This window comes from Echiichthys vipera (assembly GCF_963691815.1).
Source record: "Echiichthys vipera genome assembly, chromosome: 5".
Lineage (NCBI taxonomy): Eukaryota > Metazoa > Chordata > Actinopteri > Perciformes > Trachinidae > Echiichthys > Echiichthys vipera.
In genome coordinates this window covers 23418038-23442000 of record NC_139830.1, presented here as the reverse complement: position 1 = coordinate 23442000, position 23963 = coordinate 23418038, and the positions used below count along the sequence as shown (strand labels likewise).

Sequence of the window (23963 nt, the reverse complement as noted above, 5' to 3'; positions counted from 1 at the left end):
AAAAACACAAGTGAAGTAAGGCCAAATAAATGTTTGACTAGAAGGAGACTTAAATCAAAGTTTCACGCTTTATGGGAAATTTAAGGAGACTATTATCAATGTTAAGATTCAAAAGGTTCATCATTTACTAGATGAAAGGCTTAATGGTGGGAAAGAAAACTTTTAAAAAACATGTTTTCTGATTTTAAGAGGTAGAATTACTTCCAGCCTGTTAGGACTGTGCGTTGGATAACAGCTAAAAAGACTTGAGACTTATAACAGGTACCTTTTTACAATCATTTACACCTTGACTGGTGAGTCATAGAGTTGTAGTGTACATACTGAATTACAATACCTTTAACACCAGCTCATGCCATATTACTCATACATCATTGCTCAGAATTTATTACATTTTTAAATGTCATGTTTTTCAGACCCCAAAATGAGAATTGATTGTCAGTCCTAGCCTTGAGATGAGCCGATATAGAGCCACACCTTCATGCAGCTGATGAATTCCTCTATCTGTGCCGGCACGCTGAACACAGCTCCATTTCCACACTTGAAATTTAGCCAAGAGTGCTATATGTTGTCCTGATAAGTCCTGATGTGTTGAGGCAAGTGGTGACGATGTTATTGTACGACAAGATTTATATTAGCGTCTTACTTGATTGTGGGTTATGTAGCACAAGTAAATCAATTTATATGACTACTGTATTTTTATATATATACATCTAGCGTCATGGTATCATGGCACAAGGTTTTTCTTCTGACAATGCTTTGGTGTACTTCGTATAACTATCGTTAAACAATCCTGTCTACTGTGTCATGCTTTGCTGATATCACTGCATTTATTGAACTCTGTGGAGGATTCAGAGGCTTAGACCATGTGTCGTGTGGATTTATACTACATAAAGAAATATTCAATTTATTTTTTTGAACAAAACATTGTTTGAGAATGTGATTACGTGAAAGAGTTTTTTGGGGGAACACACTTGACCCAAAGCTTTTCACCCCTACATCCTGATAAACATCGCCCTCCTAAAAAAGATATTGTTGCCTTAAATCTTTGTTAACCGCTTGCAAAAAGAGTTATCTCACTCTCTTGGAAGAAGATCAGTAAACCACGGTTCATTCTTTGAATCAAATAATTGTCCATAAACTCTACCTCTGGAAGTGATTACATTATTAAAGGTAAACAACCACTCTTTGAAAACGTAAGTGAGTGGTCCTCTGCAGTTGCCTGTTTGAATTCCTTTTAATATTATTATTTCATTTCATGTGGACTACATTTTTGAGCTTGACACAGTGTAAAAATCATAAAAGTATGGCATGAATATTAAAACAACATGGGAACCCCTTTGGAAAACAGATATATTTTCTTTTCTTTTGATATCTACTTATTGATTGACAATTTATTATGATGATTTATTATTGTTCACATTTTATTCTCTCTTTGTTATTGGAAGTCATATAAAAATGGTTTATGTTAAACAAAAACATACAAAACATTATTAGTCAAAGCAATGTTATTACCATGCATATCAAGTACAGGTCATCAATCATGCTTTTTTCCACACTCACTTCAAAAACCTTGTCAGTCATGATGATAATTACAGTTTCTTTCCTCTCTTAGAAATGCTTGGACGAAGTCCTTTTATTTCAATCATTTACCCCCATTAATGGCTCCTGTTTTCCACTTTTTACTGTATTCAAAAATCATATTGTTGATTACAAAAAGATATTTACATTCAGATAAAGTTTACAAATGGAATGCTAGCAAAGTCCTCAATATATTCCTTATATATATCTCTAGATTTTGTTGTTGGCTGTCTTGATGTTGATGTAGCCGACCAAATATATTTGGCTTTTCTCCCACACTTTCCTGCCAATGACATTTTACTGTCTTGGGAAACTGCACTAATGATGTTTGCATGTGTTTGTGAATCTTCCATTACTGGCTTTGTCATTAGTATAGCTCATTTACTTGGTATCTTCAAGTATGGGCAGTGGCTTTAGTTTCACATACATGATATTCAACATGCAAATATGGCAAGATACATCTGACCTGACTGCTGAACCTGGTGCGTGGTCATTAGTGGCTCAGTCATTATCAAACACAGGCTGACAAACACAGAACTTTGTCGGAAGGATATTATTTGTAATGACCTCAGGCAACGATTTGGTTTTTCATCTGGAAGCAAAGCCGTTACATGTGTTTATGCTTGTACAGTTCTAGTTCTGTCAAGAACATATGCAATACGTACATTTTAAAGACTATTAATAGGGGAAGAATATAACTTCCTGTTAAGTTAAAGTGCACTTAGTTCCATGGACTATAAACAAAGTGACAAATTGTATCTAAATATCATCCAGCTACAATTATACTTATACAGCAAAATTACTCAGATCGAACTAAATTGATGTTGTTTACCAAAGCTACTCATACGGAATCTTTTAACATTTATTCAGCTGGAGGCTCATGGTTTGAGAGAGTGCCACAGTGTAAATACATCAGGCTCCGACTGGAAGATATCCTCAACTTCAATTACCATATTAACACTCTGATTTCTAAATTAAGAACAATACTTGGTTTTCTGTACAGAGATAAGAATTGCTTTCCTATTTGCTTTGCTGGATTATGGGAATGTTAAACTGCCGCCTCTACACTGAAATTAACTTCATAGCTGGTGATCCTTACAACACGGTTGCCTGGTCCTCTTTGGCTGTGAGGCAAGACCAGCATTGGTTTATATTCATCTATAAAGCTTTAATACAGATGCTTCCACCCTATATCTTATACTTGTTAACTCTGAACTCACATAATCTTGATCTTGCTCTCAGAACAGGTTATTGCTCCGCCTTCCATTCAACAGAACTGAACTAGGAGACAGACTGTCATTCTCTTTATACGTGGAAATACCTGTGAAAGGCGTTAAACTTGGACTCTCTGCTGTCACCACGGCTGTTTTAAGGCCTTATTTCAATTTATTTGTTTAATTGATTGTAAATGCTTTTAACTATACTGTAATTCTTTTTTTTATCGACATTGTTGTTTTATTGTTTATTGTTTTGCTTGCAAGCATTGTTTTGCATCTTCACATCATTGTATATGAGGATACCTCCTTAATGGTCTTTTTAGGTAAAAAAAAATATCGATTGATAATGTGTTTTAGCCTGAAAGTCATCAACAACCACATGACCACAAACCAACAGTTGAGCCATGCACAGCCAGTTTTAACTACCACTCCTTTAATGGAATTGAGAATGTCAAAACACAGAAACAAGAAGCAACAGGAGCACACTAAACTATAATATATTTTATTTGGAACTTTCACTGAGGGAAATGTCTTAACCCTAAATTATGCCCAGTCCAACAACCTCCCTGAGTTAAAGTTTATGGGATACATACCTTACTTTAGTGCAAATGACGTCAGTTATCTCAGTCATTTCTCCCGAGGTGAAATCTCTCTCGAGTGCTCATGTCTGCCGCCCTGTCAGATTGCTGGGGAGACTTACTATAGTCCCTAGAAAAGCTAATAGCTTTTTAACAACTGAGTGATTTATTAAATAAACTTTTACTGTATTTATTTTTTTTTTTTTACTATGAGCAAGCACTTAAAGCACCTTTATGCTCACTCCTGGTATTAGACTGTTTTACATTAGTTGTACTCCATTCCACATTCAGCCCACTTTCAGCCAGACACAGCAGTTGAACTCAGGACACAGTGTTTTTCCAAATATTAAAGCCTTGTTTCACCTCTAGAAGGATATAGCTCCCGACTCTGCAGCTTCTTGGAGTCAGAAAAGAACAGGATCTCTCTGCTCATAAATCATAGGGCAGAGAAAGGTTTACTAGGGAGTGTGATCCAGTCCAGAGATTTCTTTTCAAATCGGCCTCCTGTAACTTATGAGGATATCAACGGAGAACAATGAACATTTGTGTAAAAAATAGAATAGTATGATTACATTTTCACTTAATGAAACACTTAAAGTCACATTGTGTAAGATTTGAGATACCTTGTTTCTAGCGGCCTCTTTGGTGGTAAGATGTAATTGCAGGCGAGCCTGTTGTTTCAGAGCTCTCCATCTTGTCCCGTTCACAGTCGCTATGTGTGTTTGTATTAACACACTCACCTCTCTACTTCCGCTCCGTCCCCTATATGTTACCCTCTCAAGTCAATACACACACACACATGTTCCGCTCCTGTCCTTACTACAAGCCTGATTCAGAAGTTGGAAGTTGCCGATTTTCGATTATAATGAAACGCAGCATAAATGGCAGTTACAGCGACAGAACAACCGCTGTCGTTACTAACATCGTGGAGCATTTAAATATAGGGAGGGAATGTCGCCACAGACAGGGATATTGAAACACTCAACAAAGAGGCAAGTCCAAGTGCTTTCATTAGTGGTTCATATGATCAATCACTATTGATTTAACTCACTCTTTGATTGATAGATAGATAGATCAACTATTTCAGTGTATCACCAAGCTAACCAGGCTTATTGATGGTAAATGGTAAATGGACTTGTACTTATATAGCGCCTTTCTAGTCTTCTGACTACTCAAGGCGCTTTCACACTACTTGTCCCATTCACCCATTCACACAGACATTCACACAGATGGCAGTGGACATCTACATACCATCTAATCTAATCTAACCATTCACACCACATTTACACACCCATGCGCAGCACAGGGAGCAATTCAGGGTTTTGCCCAAGGACACTTCGACATGTGGACCAGGGGAGCTGGGGATCGAATCGCCTATCTCTCAAATGGAGGATGACCCACTCCTCCACTGAGCCACAGCCAACCTTGATAGGACCTAAAACCCCATCACTTAATGTATGGAGCTTGTGATTACTGGAGTGTTTTCATATTCATCATCACAAATGGGAATTTTAAAATTTGGAGTTGTTTTTAAATTGAATGTGAGTTACAAAAATGTTTACCTGAGGCAACCTCGACTGCGATTTCTGATACTTCATCACTCTGAGCATTCCTCTCTATGACGCTAAGAATTTTCTTTTAAACAGGATTCATTTGAACAGTTGTTTGAACTTGCTTCTGGGTAACACCTTTCTTGAAACCAGAGAACATTTTTGGTGCCAGGAGGAGGGCCTGTTACTAGTATTCACTGTAGGGACAATAATTATGAGACTCAGTAGACGGTTGAGGGAAAACTTGATGTCCTGATGTCTGTTAGGAACTGTGTCAATTCATATGGGTTTAGTTAGGCGTACGCAAGAGGTATGTATTTGTCTCTCAAACTTAACAAAATAGGACAGAGCACACAGCTGCCCTATTTTTGCACTTTTTTTTCAGCTTCAGTAGGAAAAGAAGGACATCAAGAGTTTTTGACACTAGTTTTAAACTTGAATCATGTGTTTTTCCTCTCTGTCATTGCTTTCCATCTCACTCTGTCTAAACTTATGGTATAGCTTGTTCCACCACACTTTAATAACTATGTTTTTCTCAATAACATGAAACATGGAATCCAATTATTCACTCTTTATATCTTTCATGCATTTGTTGACAGAATGTTTTCATATGGTGACAACATACATTGTTCTATATTGAGTTCAACATCTGTAGTAATGTACAGTAATCACTTACTGTGTCTCAGTAATTAACTTTGTATGGTGTTGCTGTGACATAGCAATTTATGGCTGACATGTATGTCTGCCTGTCTGTGGCCAGATTATGTCACCGTAATAACGTCACAGCAGTGTGAGATGCAGTCACGAAACATAACAAGTGTATAGTTGAGATCAGTCTAAGTTAAAAAATAAGTACACACACACACACACACACACACACACACACACACGCACACACTTTACTCCCCCCGATCCTATTGGGCTTTGCTGCTGATGTGATCCCATCACAAGATGGTACACACATACCTTAGTCTGACATTACAGCTGCACAATGTATGGTTATGCTGCAGAGATACAAAAGATGCATAAACATCTTACCATCGACTGTTTTTTTCAGTTGAGTAAAAGGAAATAAAGATTCTTGTTGTGGGTATACAGGCAGGTCATTAACATGGACAATAACATATTCATATTACATACAATACATTATGGAATGAACAAATCTTTGAAACATAACTGGCAGACGCTTTATAAAATCTAACTGTGTGTTTTCTCAGTGATTAAATTGAGTACCTGAAGTCCTGGAAAATAAGACGTCAGACAAAGAACAAAATAGTTTTATGTTTGTTTGTTTTTTGATTAATGAATCAAATGTACAATATAAAAGCTATAGTAATAGTAGTATTTTTGTTTTTATCTGCTGCATTCTTCATTATCCATGAATTCATTATTAATATTAATTGTGATGTATGTGCCATTAATGAAACTTAACAACTCAAAATCAAAACTCCATAAAAATATGGCTTAGTGTATTTAAATTACTTAATAACAGTTGGAGATCAAGTAGACCGATAAACCATTTTAAATTTAATGTTGCTTTTTATTTTTCCTCCACAACTCATATGAATGTTGGCTGAGTTATCATTCATCATTCATATCATTCCTTTCAGTGAGTGCTGAAACATTCACGTCTGCATATTCTGTAAAAGGAATGCTGATTAAATTAAATCTTGATGTGGCTTCTTTGTGTGTGGCAACTGTTGATGAACAACAAAAATAGAACAATAACAATAAGAACAACAGCAAATTAAGTGGCCATGGTATCAACAGTGCAGCTGGAAATAGCATTAGTGGCTGTTAATGTTTTGTTTAACACTGCTAAAAAGAAAAAACTTCATTATTTTTTAGTTATCTTAAAATAACGTTTGCTCTGTCCAAACCATATTTATGATTCTATCGCTTTCAAAGAAATCAGCTTTGCAAAACAATGAGAGGCACACATGTTGCTCATATAACCAACATGAAAGACAGAGGAACTCTTTCAGTTCCAGACATTTGGTGTTGTGGAGCTCACCACGAGGAGACGCAAATAATTTGATAACTTCCTTATTGAGGTTCAGCGAGCAAAATAGTCAACAATATGAAGACATATTCAATATAATCATAATATTCAATACATCTCGCTTCTTATGTACTTAGGACATCCTTGCTCGAACCACACCCATCTTCGTACTCAAAGTTCAAAGTATCTTATGGTTAGCAGCTGGAATTCACACACAAAAAAGAAAAACGCTGATGAACAACAACGATTAACAGGACATATTTGAAGTAGTTCAGTAGGAAGTTCTTCACTGTCCGGATCATAATTACAAGTAAACAGTGTAAGCAATCTGTGCAAATGAGCAATCTGAGCAAATAAGCAATCTGTGCAAATAAGCAATCCGAGCTAATGAGCTATTTGTGCTGAAGAGCAATTTGTGCCAAAGAACACCTTAATACTATCTACCATTTAACATGTGAATAGCAGCAGGGACAAAGAAAACCTTATATCTATAAGGGGGTGATCTTGGCACTCCAGAAGTGGCTTAACCTTCCTAAGCACCTGCTTGTTATAATGTCTGTGAGCTGGGCCTGACTCCTCCCTGACAGCTTCTTAGCCACTTTGATGAGTTCACTGAGTCTATTTTTGTTGGCAAAAGTCAAGTTACCATACCAGAAAACAATACACAACATCAAGGCTGATTCAGTAAAACTTTCTGTGAAAAGGAGTCGTCATCGCACAGGAGACATTAAAAGAAAAAAAAGGGTTGTTGGATCTTTTTCAAGCAAAATGAGATTCAAAACAGACTTTGTTATCAAGAACTATGCCGAAGTATTTATACAACTATCACACCAACTCAATACAGCACCTTTAATGGTGGTTGGTAAAGAGACTCCCTGAAACGGATTATCATGTCTTTTGTTTTTGATGCATTTAATTGGAGGAAAGAATAATCACGCCAAGATACAAGGTCATCAACAACAGGCTCATCCCCTTCAAGAAGACTTTTGATCACAGTATCATCTGAAAATTTGATAATGTGTCTGTTTGTGTGGTAGAAATTAGTACTACATCTTATATATAAGATGTAACATAGCAGAGAGAGACAGAAGTCTTGAGGAGAACTAGTGGAGGAGTGAAGCTGATTGGACAAAGAGCCATTCACCCTCACATCTGTTGGTCAAGAAATCCAGTATCCAGCCAACTAGCCTAAAATCCAGTTTAAAAAGTTAAGTGGCGAGGGGCGCAAAGTGCTCAGATCACCCCATTCTATTTTTACTCACTTTGACTATTTTTTTAAACATGGTAATTAGCAGAATAATGAGCACCAGAATTTAAGGACAAGAGCTTTGCTTCCCTATAAATGAGCTTGCTTGGTTTGTGATGGGAAAAAGATATGTCATTGGGTATGGTTAGACAGGATGTACACATGGGCTAAGCTGTAATGTATTACCAATCAAGTGTGAAGAGAGAGACATGTCCAGTCTGGTCTCTGTGCAGTGGTGTCTGTGCAGGATAGAAGCTGAAAATCTGTCAAACTGGTGATGAGACTGATTTATTTTAGTTTATTACTTATCTGCAGGCTCACAGCCACTATCTGGACTCAGTGGGAACTGTCCACAGTCAGAAACAAGGGCATGAAAGATTGTGACTTCTTAGTAGATTATGCATGTTTATTTGACTCTTAATGACCGTAGTCTCTGTTTAATGCCCATATGCGAACAATTAAATGGTCATTAGTGGCCCATTTATGCAGAGCTGCTATGCTTAATTATTTCCATGCTCGGACAAAATGCTTAATATATTAGGGTTGTAAAACAATTTAATGAACTTAATCCCACAGTAGTTTAAACACCACTATGTTCTCTCCATATGTCTCATCAGAGTTTTCCATTTGAGATAGGATGTGGTGCCCTCTGCAGGTTATAGTCATCAGTAGCCTACTTCTCTCAATTTAACACTTTTGACAGATAATTCAAACAAAACTACAAGCTGATGTATGTAATTCATTTATTCAATCACAAAGAAATATCTTAATGCAAGCAGTTTCTTTTGGATGTATCTAAGCTAATTTGTATGTGACAGGCATGCCTTAACTGATTACTATATCGACTATAGCTATGAAAGCCACTTGGTTTAGAGCTTCATGGACAGTAAATAAATCCCGCATTTTGTATGTCCCCCTTTCGCTGCGGTAACATTATAATCATGACTGATTTGATCACTTTTTTCACTCAAATTAAAACTGTAATATCTGCAGTAGCTCAGTGCATAGGTGACTCGGCTGCCGGTTCGATTCCCTGTGTGGACCATGAATGGAGGGGGGTCTGGTGGCTGGAGAGCTGCCGGTTCATCTCCTGGGCACTGCATCAGAACCCCCAACTGCTTGGGGCACTGAGCTATTGGCAGCCAACTCGCTCTGACATCTCTCCATTAATTGCATGCATATAGGTCCTGTTTGTGCATGTGTGTGTATTTTGGGCCTGTGTGTGTGTAACCTGTATAATGATAATAACAGAGTGAAAAAATTTAATTTCCCTTGCGGGATTAATAAAGGAATTCTTCTTCTTTTACCTTATCTTGTTCAATTTTACACAATAATCAACTTCAAAGTGTGAACTTTTTAGTGTGCTTGTAGATTAGAAGCAGTGTGTCTCTATGTCACACGTGATCTTCTATGCTTTCCAAATCTGTAATGAATCTTTTTCTTTGTTTTACTTAGTATTACAAGTTTTTTGTTCATAAATTCTAACAGCTTTTCACATTAAGGTCGAGGAATGCTCTTGTCTCATCACACTCAAATCACTCATGATGTGGCAATAATCACAGTCATATTGTATTAAACGTTAGAGCAACCATTATTATCTCTTTGGCCAATGTTTATTCTGAGCTTATCTTATGATTCAGAGCCCAGATGTATCCGCTGGTTAGGAAGGGCAGTAAACATGAAAGGTCACACATCATTTAAAGTGGTCGTCTCCTGAACAAATGAATCAGGCAAGGCTACTTTTGGTATTGCTTAATAGGCTACTTTGGACTTTCTCAGCCGCTAGGTTGCATCTTGAAATTAGGTCACCACGGCTTGGTAAAGTTAAGCTCTTGACAACAGGTTTTTAATAAATAATGAGTAAAACAGGAGTTGGGAAATGTATAAAAAATGTGTTGGTTTGTTTTGAATATCCTTGCTCATACTGGAGAATAGTCTGGAGAACAACGAACAGGATCTTTTTCCGTTTGGCCACTGTATTTTGAAAGTATTCACCGGAAGTTGTAGCATTCTATGTTGATGAAAGTTTGACTAATGAAATATCGCGTAGTTCTCCACTATGACCAGTAGAAAGCAGTAAACAACCCAGCTTCTATACTAAGCGTATATTTTACACCGTCTATGATTAAGAATCATGAACGCTTACTTCTCTCCAGTGGGCACTATGAGGAACAGCAACACATTAGTCAAAGCAACGTCAATGCAGTTTGGTTGCAATAACTTCCGTTGGGTTGCTATGTTTTGAAAGTGTTGACCGGACAACGTAAGTATGCGACCAGCACCAGCTTTACATTGACGTTAACTTGACTAACTTGTATACGCTGCAGTTGCGCACTGTGGCCCCTAGGTGGTAGTCAACCCACGCGATTCAACATTTAGCCTGCTAGAGCAGTGGTTTTCTAACTGCGTGCCTTGGTTTGTCATCTATGATCATTTACATCGAAAGGTGTGCCTTAGAAATACTTGTTTTTATAATATGCTGCTCTAATAATACATTTGGCAAACACTATCAGATTATGTAGACATTTCCGATTCACTCCCCGTTTGTTTTGGTTATTCTCTATGAAGTGTCTTTGTAAATTTGAATTTATGGTATTACTGTTTCTACATTGAGAGCAACATTTTTGGGATTGTGTATATGTATCTGGAACGTGCAAGATAAGTCATGTTTAAATGTAATCTTTTCAATAAAAATTGTTCTTTAAAAATAAATACTATGACAAGTCAACAAAAAGAAAAAAAAAAACTAATGTTAAAGTGATATTAGCGTCGATGCAACCGTGGTAGCATACATCACTTCCGGATTATATTTTCAGAATAAAACTAAAAGCGTCGATGTGCCTAAGACATTGAATGTTATTATTTTGTAGTGGTGAAGTGAAGCGTCGAAGCATTCTGTATCCTGTCACGATACTTTGGTCAATACTGTGCGGAAAGTAGTGTGCGACATCACTTTACTACACCGTCAACAGGTCCGTTGGTGGTTAACTCGGGAGTTAACGCGTCATTTTTGACAGAACGCGTAACGTTAGACAGAAAGTAGCTACGTGGCTAATTAAGCTGTTCTTTGCAGTTTCTCGCTCACTGGGGTAAGTTAAGCGTGGATGGGTTAGCTTATGAGGGTGCTAGCTGTGGTGCTAACTGGTAAATACTCATGTTAATGTTATAACTCATGACCTCGGTATTTTATTTACGAGGCTGTTGTACAGTGACGTATCAACAACTGTACTCTTGCAAACAGACGTCAGCTGTTCAAGTTAGTTTGTGGTGACTACTTTATAATCATTAGCTTGTTTAAGAGCACTTTACAGCTGATATACTACAACTGTGGTGAATCAGTAAGATACACTAAAGTTAATTAACTCTTTCTGAGTGATGTGAAATGGCTTGATTATGGATAACATTTAGCCTCAATTAACACAAAGTTTTATGAAGTGTGTTAAATTCTAGCTGCTGTGAGTGTTTTTGCCTCATCATCGTTACATGTGGTGTGTCAGTCCATGTTTGGATGGACACAGCACATTGTAAATAAAGCTGATTGTACTTCTGATTGCAGAGGGAATGGAGAAAGCTAAACAAGATGCATTCGACAGTGCCAGACTTCAAGTGATCAAAGATGGCTACGAGAGGGCCTTTGAGTGCATCAATAAAGCTCTCACAGTGGATGAAGCTGGAGACAAGGCACAGGCCATGGAGCTCTACAAGCGAGGGCGACAGCACCTTCTCAGGGCCATCGCTGTGCCTTCACAGGGAGATGAGTGTGTTGGCAGCTCCTGGGAATCAGCCAGACAGATGCAGCAGAAGATGCAGGAGACGCTGAACAACATCACCACTCGCCTTGCCATATTGGAGACTAGCTCTGACCTTGAATCTGCACCTACACTGAACACTGGCAGAGTGCCCGGCCCTGGTGCTACAGACGTCTCTGAAGAAGGTCTCTACCCAAAACTTCTCATCAAAAATAAGCCAGAGAAAGCAGCTCCACCAAACCTACTTTCTGCCAATGTCCAGGCGGCAGGAGCTGTAGGAGGCGAGCCTGCATGCAGTAGTAAAGGTCTACCTCTCTTACCTACAAGGCAGTCTGGGGTTCCAGCCGAACAGCCTCCAGCTTACTCTCCTCAGGCGGCTGACGGCCACCTTTCTGTATCATATGGAACAGATGCGGGAGAAATGTCATTGGTCGGGGATGAGTTCTACAGTCGTACGTCTAACTCAACACCATCTCTACAGAGCATGGGTGAAGAGGGAGAGGAGTTACTGTATATCCCTCATGGGGTACAGATCTTCTTTGTCACACCTGAAGGGCAAGTGAGCGCCCCGTCGTACCCGGGCTACCTGCGGCTGGTGAAGTTTACTAGTGACCACTCTGACAGAATGCCCAACCGACCTCCAGCATTTCTGCAGGTAAGAGAAAATAAATATTTTTCCCCAGATGTTTCGGCAGCACACTAAAACACACTTGGATATAGAGCTTGAAAGGACTAGATAAGCCACCCTCATGTCCATCTGCTGCAATAAGAGCAAGTGAAATGTCATCACTGCAGTCTTTCTTCAGCCCTTTAACCTGATTTTGTAAGATGTTTGCTCAGGTCATCAAGACCTCTTTGACTGTGAGTCATCAGCAGGAGGAGATAGGCTTGTTAATGATCTCTTTCCCTCCCCCATGGACATGAACAGTGCCCTAAGCCCAATAGGTTTATGGTTATGATGTCATCCTCCTGAGAAATCCCACATCAAAATTGGACTTGGATGACCTACTGGAAATTAGCTTCCTGATCATTAAAAAACGTTGACAATCTTATGACTATTTATTCGAAAGAATTATATATTTGGTGGTGTTATAAAAATGAGTAATCTAAGTGATAATGAGGCTGCTATGCTCATACAAGAAATCCTCTCCGCAGCGCTCTTCAGGTGTTACACAAATGCTACCACAAGCAGATCATTTTGTACAGTACGGTGCCCAAAATTGCGCAATGAAATACCAGAAAATAGTTACACCTGTCCAGTCTGATATATAAATATATATATATATATATATATATATCTGCTTAGTTGTTTTTTTTTGTTTGTTTTTGTTTTTTGATCTTGGTGGATCATGAGACTTAAATTTGACCCTTCATTGGGGAATTTCCCAGGTGCTATTGCCAGCGGGTGACATCAGAGATTCACATGAGTGCAAGTAATTATCTAAACCCTGCTTACACTGTTATGGCCTATAATCCTGTTAGACATGCAACAATCAGAGGCAGACAGTGTCCTCTGGTGTGTCTTCTCTCAGACTGGTCACTGCGTTGCACTAATCAGAATCCACATTAGAAATGTAAGGCACCTAATTTTCAGGTTGTAGCTGGAAATCCAAACTTTAGCAAGATCTCTTTGCAAAGCTCTTTTCCCCTCTTACATTGACTTTCATGAATTCAATCATCATTGTACTTTGCTGCATATTTGGGCACGTAGTAAAGAAATAAATTGGACATTTTGGGCATTCTTTATTTCTCTTACCTTTTTTTTGTTTTGCTTCCTGGCAGGTGTGTGACTGGCTTTACCCTCTCATGGCCACTGACTCTCCAGTGTTGCTTTGTAACACTGGAGTGTTTATGTTTCCGGACATGATGGCACCAGCACCAGGCTATTATGTGGGGGTGGTGTTGTCCTCTGAGCTGCCTGCTGCAGACAGAGAGCTCTTCCAGGACCTGCTGTCCCAGATGACAGATCTCAGGGTTCAGGTCAGTATTCTTTGGGGAACAAATGCAAATGGGTCCAATATATTTAAATAAAAACAATGCAGGTCATCTGCAGCTTAATGCCACATATCTTAATGCTGTTTTTTTTAAGCAAATTGTCCTCTGAAATGTATTTGTACTGTTTTCACATCAAAATGTGTTTACAAGTATTTGGAGTCCCCAAAGAATTGTTACACAATGCCTTTTGGCAAATCCTCTTGTGCCAGTGGGTGAAACAGAGAGCTATTTTGGGGAAATGACTTTGAAGTTGGAAATGCTCTGCTGCTATTGGTAGTTACAGGCATGTGACAGTGGGCGCATCTTCATTTTGCATACTCTTTGAAAGCTGAGATCTCACTCATCAGTCTAATGGTTCAAAAGTATTATTGCAGTGTTTCCCATATGGTACTCTATTTAGATTTATAGATTTGTCCTCACAAATATATTTTTTTGTTTATAAGTTTTGTGTTGAAATGCAGGTGAAAGTGCAGAGTGACATAAAAAAGTGCACCAAAATGATGCACCTGATAGTTAGCTTGTGATTTAATTGGAAATCCCTGAACACCTTCCATTTTACTCCGATCGTCACTAACAAATTCTACAAGCATAGCATACAGTACAGTTATTAAATCTGTTCATCCCCTGAAAGATTGTAGTCATTGCTTACATGGCACTTTGAGGCTGCAGACTAAAAGGATTTCAAACTTGTTCATTGTTTTGGCTTGGCATGGAACTCTTGCTCCTGCTTACTTCAGAGCTGGCACACTTCTCCAAGTTACCCTTGCCTCAGCATTGTGGGGATTTGAGACAGACAGGCAGGTGAGGAGAATTAATCAGTTATAATGCTCTTATCTGCAGCAGTTGGAACAACCTCAGGGTTTCAGTTGAAAGACGAGTGCCAGTTCATCCACGATGGAGGTAGAGGCACTGGCTCAGATCAATGCCAAACAAAGTCATTTTTTATCTTTGCAATAAGGCTAGTCATCTTCTCCGATGGACGCGATTCCCTATCAGCAAGTAGGCACTTTTGTGTAGCCTTCATTTTTGGGTCATGTCGAAGATTTGAGGTTTTTAGCACAAAGGGAGACTGTTTTCTGACTGCACAGAGACTTTTGCAATCTCTTTTGAAGCAAACAAAAAGCGCATTGTAATGAGAAGCACGGAATAATAAGAGGAGCTATTGTGTGAATTGGAGGTTTACTTTGAGACGAGCATCTGAGCATAGATGTGTACAGTTTACACAAAGTAGCAGACTAGGTCTTGTTTTCACCATCTTCATCTTCCATGTGTCTATATGATCAGGCTCCAGATGAAGCTGCAGACACCGTTAATCTCAGTCAGAAGGTGTCCATCGTTACACCTGAGGAGGCTACACCTGAGGAGGCTGCATCAGGAGTGACCGAGGAGGAGAAGGCCCTGCCTGAGTGGAGTGAAAAGGTAGCCCACGGGATCCTGACAGGTGAGGTCAACTGCTTCTGCCCCTTAAAAATCTTAATGCTTTTGTTTGTTAACAATTAGTCAGGAGAGACTAGAGACTGTGTGACTAGCACTGTGTGATGCTGTTGTCCTATCAGGTGCGTCATGGCTAAGCTGGGGCCTAGTAAAAGGAGCCGAGTTCACAGGTAAGGCCATTCACAAAGGGGCATCTAAACTCAGAGAACACATCACCCCAGAGGACAAACCCACCCAGGTCAGCCCCACGGTCACCAAGGGCCTCCATGTTGCCAAGCAAGCGACCGGAGGAGCTGTCAAAGTCAGCCAGTTTCTAGGTGAATAAGTCATCCTCACTCAACAGGTTTTACTGACCCTGCTGTGTGGATATTTGGCAGTGGACATCTGATTAAGTAATTCTGTGTTACTGCAGTGGACGGGGTATGCATGGTTGCTGGCTGTGTGGGTCGAGAGTTGGCTCCGCACGTAAAAAAACACGGAGGCAAGCTGATCCCAGAGTCCATGAAGAAAGACAAGGATGGTCGTTCCAACATCGATGGAGCTATGGTGGTGGCTGCCAGTGGGGTGCAAGGTAGAGTGCATCCACACTTTATATTCTCAGACGAAGTTGTTAGTGAGAGGAGTGCTAAAATGTGTTTTAAGGGAAATTTTGGTGTGTTTCAACTTGGAACCCATTTTCCCATTTGTGAGTAAAGAGAACAACAATTCTCTAAATTGTACTGAGTTAGAGGAATCCTGCAGCCCAGAAGCTGCAAACCTGGCTGCAATGTCATCAAAGGGGGCAATTTAGCGCTGTCAACATACATCAACTAATGGTGCTTTTTTTTGACAGTCACGCTCGGATTGTTATTATAAGTGTCTGACTGTATTATTGAACAAATGTGGAGACCCGAGAGCAGTGGTAGGCTGATACTATTAGCTAATTTGGCCTGTCATCATTATAACAGCCACAGCAAAAACAAGCACTTTTAGTAGAACTACATTGACAGTCGTTATTGCCCCGTGCGATTACATTGCTGCCTGGTTCATGGCTGCCGGTCTGCAGGGCTCTCACACAACACTGAACCATTTTCAAAAATGGTTGACCCCATTAGTCACCTAGACACTAATACATAGGGCAGTGGGGTCCAGTTTGAAAATGACAGAGATTCCCATTTTAACATGCTTTTGTATTGTATTATGTGTAGGATTTGCGACCATGTGGACTGGTTTGGAAGTAGCAGCAAAGGACATTACTACGAGTGTTGCATCAGAGACGGTGACCACCGTGAAACATAAGTAAGTCTTCCCTTCCATTTGAAAGTACTTGTTTGACCAGTGTCACTTCTAATGCAAATCTTTGCTCAATACTGCTTTCTAAAGAGGTTTTTGATGTGTATGTTGCAAATGACCTCTTGCATTATACATGCAAAAACAAATGTGCACTCACTCATTTTCTTTTGAATTTACTTTGCAGATTTAGGGGTCTACAAAACATCTTTGACCCACCTAATGAGAAACCGTGTAATTAATTTCCCCTCATTATAAACCGCTATTTAACTATTTTCACCGTTAATCACAAGCATGACCTGAGCCTTCCTCTTCCTCTTCTTCTTCTTCTTCTTCTTCTTCTTCTTCTTCTTCCTATTATTATTTCTATTGTTATGAGTCTTCTATGCTGTGCTAATTCACCTCCCTGGTGCTGTTTTTCACAGATTTCTGCCAATGTTTTGAATGGAAATTTCACAATCAGAAACTTATGTTAGCAACAGTATAGTTGATTATTTATTTATATGGGGTTGGGCGAAATGTTGTATATCATGAGATAATATTAATTTATCATTCAATTATGAAGAACTAGATTTGATTGGTATTTAATTAACTGGATTATCTAAAAACAAGCACTTGATGCTGTTTTTATCATTCAGTTGTTTAATTCTATTTTAATATAAAACAAAATTGTGAAAAAATTATATACCATGATATGATTATATCCCTATTGTTCACCCATAGATTTCTGAACCACAGTGGGACAATGATTCAGAATCTGTCCGGGAGAAATTTCTTAATTTAAGAATGCACACTTGCATGGGCGTAATCCTCACATTAAATTCACATGCAGCATGGCCTCTTTGCAATCCTTGCACAGCATATTGATTAATTCTCCCTAAACCCTGTCGCTCTGACCTCTCACCCAATCTGACTTCTGATGAAGGTACGGAGCAGCAGCAGGACAAGCCACAGACCACGCTGTCAATTCTGCCATTAATATGGGCCTCACTGCCTTCAATGTTGACAACCTGGGAATCAAAGCTGTGGTGAAAAGAACTGGCAAGCAAACAGCGAAGGCCATTTTGGATGACTACAAGCTTCAGGAAAAACCAGAGAATGGGAAGCAAGTGGAGAAATCAGGGAAATAGATGGAAGTGCCTCATTCCCTCAGCAATGCCTTAAAGCATCATTTGTATTTGTCTATCAATAAATCTATATTTAATATTATCATTATTTATAACACATGTAACATATTTACAAGAAAACTACTGTTTTATTCATATCTTATAGTTTGATACAGCTCTTATGCACTTTAATCTTTCTGTAAGGTAGATGGACCTAAATGAAGAGAAACTGCAGATTATACACTATATCCCAAATGAAAACATGGTTGTACACTATATTTACACACACTGTAACATTCAAGTATTTTTACCTAACTTGGAAGATATCATTTTAACTCTGGTCTTTGTACTAAGACAGCATTGAATTGTTTTGGACTTGACAATGGAAACTTTTCTTACCGTCATGAAACTGAGTTTTTTTCCCCCGTTTGGTAAGTGCAATTTCTATACTATGAGTGGATGAGTATAATTATGATGTTGGTATCTTCAGATATAACTGTTTCAGACAGATATGCCTGTTATCCTGTTTCCTTTGGTGTTTAAAATGAGAAGTGATCAGTGCTGCCCGCAAACATCAAATGATATACAAATGTCTTGTAAACCTTAAGTCTATTGTCCATTGTGTATTTTTGTTAGACCTTCAATACAGAGCAAGATTTTGGGGTCTCCTATGAATGAGGGTTACTAAGATTCTTATGTCTCCCAACTCCAAGTCTGAGAGGTCAAACTGATTCCATTTGTTCTGCTACAATGTGCAGTGCTGTCTAATGCATTTCAGTTCAATTGTATCTGCATATTTGTAAAATGTTTATAGTTTTTCATATACAGATCTAAATGTTATTGTGATGGATAATGTATTCAACAAAATGTGGATTATGAAGTGTGATGCTAACTTGATTTGCAAACCAGTTGGTCTTTTTTTTTTTTTTTTCATGTTTGCAAACTTATTAAACTCAAGCTTCAAGACATCAGCAGATAACCATAATTCTCAGATGACTTTCAAATACTTTAGTTGTGCATTGAGATTTCTTAAATACCTGAAATATTGAGAATTTTCTGACAAAAATAAAATCTTTATAGAAGAAATAAATTCTGTCTATTTTTGAACATTTGAGGATTCACTGCCATTTTGTGCTCTACAAGGTGAGAGCCAGAGCAGGTTTGATTTGGGCAGTTTTATTCTGTATAAATCCAGTCAACGCTATCTTTAATTTCTCAGCCTAATACTTCGGCTAGTGGCTGTTAAATCATATAAGTATTTTTACAGTATCATACTGACTTTATTCTGCAAATGTAAATTAATACACTAACCAGAGTGGGAGAAATCACTCTTACCAGGTGTGAAATCAATTCAAAATGGGTAAACTATCAAAAATTATCAACAAAGTATTTGAGGGAGAATTCAGTAAACCAAATAACTTTTTTTTTTCTTCAAAATTATTCTACACATTTTAGGGGCTTCATAGGACTTTTTGGATATATTAGTGTTTATTATTCATATCTGAATTATATCAGAAGTATTAACTACAAGACAAAAACAGCAGTCCTTTAATAGCTGGCCTGTTACTTAAAACACAAACTTATATAGAGTGGCTATTTTTAAAATAGCCAATTGGATAATAGTATACAATTTAACGGATCCACTTCATTTACCTCAAAAATTGAAGGGATGCAGAGCTACCATTTCTTACAATGTTCTGTAGAAAAATAACAAAAAAATTCTGAAATGCCATCTGTAACAACAAAAATGGGGAAAACGTGTGAAAACGTATTTGAGTTCTGTGGCCAATGCTGTACACAAACCTCGTTTTTATGACCCAACTAATGTATTGGCCATAATGATAACCCACAGTAAATAGATATGTCAACCTTTAAGAAGATGCCAAATCACAACAATGTAGCTCCAGCACAATAATATGTGAGAGAAAGGAAAAAATACATCAACTTTGTATATTTTGTTTATGTATGCAATACAGACCAACAAAAAATAAAACACTTTAACCAATATCTCATCTGTGACCACTTCCATATAGTTAGATGGACCCTGTGTACGGTGAAAGAACAATGTTTACAAGATTAGGATCAGGGAAGCACAGTGTGCCATTGGTATCCAGCAGCAAGTCAAGCCAAAATGGACTGGCAACATCCTGTGGACTGTCTGTCGAAGGGCGACTGCTGCAGAGGTCACTGTCCTGTAGGAGTCTTGAATCACACAGAGCATCTGACCCTGGCTGATTTCTAGCCTCAAGTCTCAGGTCATCAGAACCTGAAGTTGCACTTTGAAAAGTGGAAAATGGACCCAGTGGTTGGTTTGTAAAATCTATTGTTGAAACATTGTCAGTTGGGCCAACCAGAGGTGAATTGATCTGACCTTGTTCTACTGGGGGTACAATGAAGTTTGTTACCATAGTGTGTTCAGGTGAGCTGTAGGCTTGGCCAAAATTTGCTGATGGCAGAGCAACAGGATCCACCAGGCAAGGAGTGACATCCCATAACACAGTGTTTGAAGGTGGGTGCGGCTCCATCCCTGGTAAAAAACTGTGGCTGATCATTGGTGATGTTAAAGCATCTGAAGTGGGCGTCATAAAGGCAGAGGTTGGGTTGATCCAGTTATTTTCCACAGACTGAAATGAGGCAGAGAGACGGCTATCCTGGCATACTGGCAGCATTTGTCCCCAAGGAACAGCAGATTTGTCCAACAGTATTGGCGGGACATGCACTGTGGTCAGGCCATCAGCTGGAGGAAGCATTTGATCCATTGTCAGAGGATTGGTTTTTGTGCTAGATAGCTGATTCACATGTTTACTGATCGTCTGCTGACCACAACTTCTTGAGACATGATCTGAAATGAAACACTATTTTTAACAAACTCACACTGCAGGAAAGATTCTCAAACAAAACAACTCATTTACTTATTTGACAATTTTCCCAGGATTCCAAGGCAAAGTCAATATAACTATCCACATACACAAAATGCAATAAAGTAAATAAATAGTCATACCCTCAGTGGACTTCCTAACAGCTGGCTTTGCTCTTAGTGAAGTATTCTTTTTTAGTCTGACTGTTTTTCTGTGGGGGAAAAACATTTCACACTTAGCATGATTGCCATCAAAGCTAAAAAATGACCATTTCCCAACCGTAACTTTGTGGCTGGGAAAGTTTGTACCGTTTCTTCTGTGGCTTTTGTATGTTTTTCCTCGAACCACCCACACTGGCCTCAACTGCTTTATTGACCTGTGGAAAACAAGCCATTAAAGTGTAATCCTGGTGTATTTGCATTCCATGGTCTTTTTCAGCATGAATATACATCAAGTGAGCCATCGAGACAGTTTCTTTTCGTTGATCACCTATTAACAGAGAAATCCTGGACAGTTGCTAACAGCCAGACGTGGCTAACACTGAGTAGCTTGGGGCAGAGCGCTGAACCATCCAAAACAGCTTTTTTTAACCACTAATACTGTTCAAAATAGCACCAAACCTCTGAGGTAGCAGAACAGTCCGTACACACAAAAACCAAGCACTAACATAGTTTGCGAACCCGGAGTTTATTAAATAAGACCATTTTACAATGCTACAAGCCTTAGCAGCCGGCTACGTCCACTTGTAAATTGGTTAAAAAAAGCCATTGTGGATGGTTAAGTGCTCTGCCCCCCGAGCTACTCGCTGTTAGCCATGTCTGGCTGCTAGCGACTCTGCAAAATTTCTCTGTTAATAGGTGATCAACAAAAAACAAACGGTCAATGGCTTATTTCATATATTCATGCCGAATCACACTTTAAGTCATTAAAATTATAGAAAAAAAAAACAGGAGAAGAGTGTTTCTCCATTCTGACAGAAGGATGCAGTAGACCTACTTTAGACAGAATGTCCGGCGGCAGAGTCTCCTTCAGGTAGCTCATGTACCTTGAAGTGAGCTCTAATGTGGTTGCTGTGTCTAACCGACCATTGACGAAGGGCAAAAGGTCACGCAAGCGTCGACAGGATGTTCTGATTTGAAGCCTTGGAAAATATTACATGAGAATGTGTGAATATGTAGTAGAGTACACATGACCCAGACATTATTGTTGACAGTGTCACCACTAAATTAACTCTCCAAATTAGGAGTATGAAACAAACAAGAACATAACACAAAATGCCCATGACCATTTCAGCAGAAAATCACTTTCAGTCCAACCTCCGTTTCTGTTCCTTGCAAGAATGAAGAGAAGCCTGGGGCTCACTTTCCTTCTTGGAAGAGGAGTGGCACTTCCGTCTAGAAGGTTCATCCCTCAGATCATCCTTGGACCTGAGGGCAAACAACAAAACAATGGTTTACATATTAATCTTCACAAGTCAAGATGAAAAGTGTCAAGTGCATGTTCTCTTAGTCCTTTTTTAATATAATATTGGAAATCTGCTCTGGGCTTTACTATCTCTACAGTATAAGACACACTTGTGGCCTCTTACTGCTCAGGTGTTGACGTTTCACATGGTATGAATCATTTTCTCTGAGGTTGGCCTTAAAAGAAATGTAGAATACACTTATCATGCTGTTATAATACATCTGATGAGCTTTGAAGGTGCTTTTCTAGGCTACAGTACCATTTTACATATAGGCCTACACGCTTTTCATTAAAACCACTGAGCATGTGTCCATAGTTACTAAGGGGATTATTTACTTTTTCTAGACGTCATCTTCATAATCTATGAAGGAACAAAGACATAATGAAAACAAATTAACAATGCCGCCCTAAAATAGCCTACAAGTTGATAAAGTAGGGAAAGTAAGTCAAGTTTGTCCTTTGTAAGATCTTTTAGTTGGAGAAAATAGCAGCAAATGACCTTCCAAAATTTGAGGATAAGTAAATTATGCTTTCAGCAGGCCAGCTGGACAAAAGCCATGTGTAATAAAGTAATTGTTTGCGTCAGGTTGAAAAAAAAATAAAAAATGCTGATAACCACAAAAACAGTGTGCTCTAGTGGAACCACTCCCACACATAGACTGTAGGCCCCGTCATCACGTATATTCAGATGGAAGTCTGTGGAAGTAGCCTGTGACAGTCTGTGGACATTTTCAGACAAAGGCACGTGCAAATTACCCATTAGGTGGTCTTCTGCCCATACTTAGCTAAGTGGTGTTTATAAATTCACGTGTGGACCGCGTCCTTCACCCGCTCACCACGCGTTTACCTACGCTCGTGACCGAACCCTTTAATTACTTAAATCAGCTACACCTGTGTGGGCAGGTCGCCGAACAGGTCACATGCATAACGTGAGATCACATTTTTAGTTCGGTATGAGCTCAACCTGTAACCTCACTAGCCTACTCTGCTCGGGCACCTCAACTGGAGACTTTTAATACTTATTTTCCAACAGCGAAAATTGTAACCGGAAATAAACAAAACTTGTTGTTTTTAAGTTAATGGCGTGTAAGTGACGTGTTGGGTTTTTTTTTCCACAGACAAGGACAACCGCGGTTAGTGTTTTTGTTGTTTTAGTATCACAAGAATGAGCCTTTTTCGCGGATGTATTATAAGACCATGGCAGGCCAACGTGAACGCGCATCGTTTAGCTAAACACGCTCAGATACGTGCACGAGGAGGGCTGACATCCGAGCGGCCCGATGTAAATCACTGCAATGGCAGAGGAGTAGGTAGGTGGGGGGAGAGACACCGGCTACAGCCCTGCCTCCTCTCTGCAAGCGAGCACACAGCAGAGCAGACACACGGCAGGAAGACGGTGCACCATCACAGGGGCAACAAAGGGACGCATGGTTCATCTAAAAGGCTTCAAATGAATAAATGATTCATTGAGACAAGTTCTGCTTACAGAAAAACGCTTTATTCCATCCGTTCTCACCTTAAAGGTAAGAGAGATTACACCAAGACAGGAAAATCCATGTGTTCTATCCCATTTTCTTGCTATAATATACATACTGTTAGTGTTTATTTACTAATCAGCATTCCGCCAAGATTCCTAACCAGGCTTATAGTGTTGATGTTGTTTTATCTGCCGAAAATGCATGTGAATTCCATTGGTGTAGAGATTGAATTGAGAGACACCAGGGGACATGAAATGGGTGTGACATGTTATTTCATAATGTGTGCACCAGCAGTAGCAACATGAAAGCTTGTATTAGGGCGTGTAAGCGACTTTCAGAAAGCCCAATTGCTCTAATGTATTATATAAGTTCAAGTTAAATGGCTTATTCAAATATAATTTCCTCTGTATTCTTTATGGTGTAATAGCACTGCACAGTC

At 39.0% G+C, this 23963-nt stretch overlaps 1 protein-coding gene across 2 annotated transcripts; it reads left to right on the top strand.

Annotated features, from left to right (window-relative positions):
• Positions 1–11116: 11116 nt before the first annotated feature.
• Positions 11117–18795, top strand: spartb (spartin b). 2 transcript variants are annotated; one of them, XM_083913552.1, is made up of 9 exons: positions 11117–11260; positions 11728–12575; positions 13703–13900; positions 15200–15356; positions 15472–15666; positions 15762–15920; positions 16537–16627; positions 16806–16852; positions 17544–18795. In XM_083913552.1, the coding sequence occupies exons 2-9, from the start codon at positions 11733–11735 to the stop codon at positions 17648–17650; spliced, it is 1797 nt and encodes a 598-aa protein (XP_083769678.1). In that variant the 5' UTR covers positions 11117–11260; positions 11728–11732; the 3' UTR covers positions 17651–18795. The 2 variants fall into 2 exon arrangements, with proteins under 2 accessions (XP_083769678.1, XP_083769677.1); XM_083913551.1 differs by lacking the exon at positions 16806–16852.
• The last annotated feature ends 5168 nt before the right edge of the window (positions 18796–23963 follow it).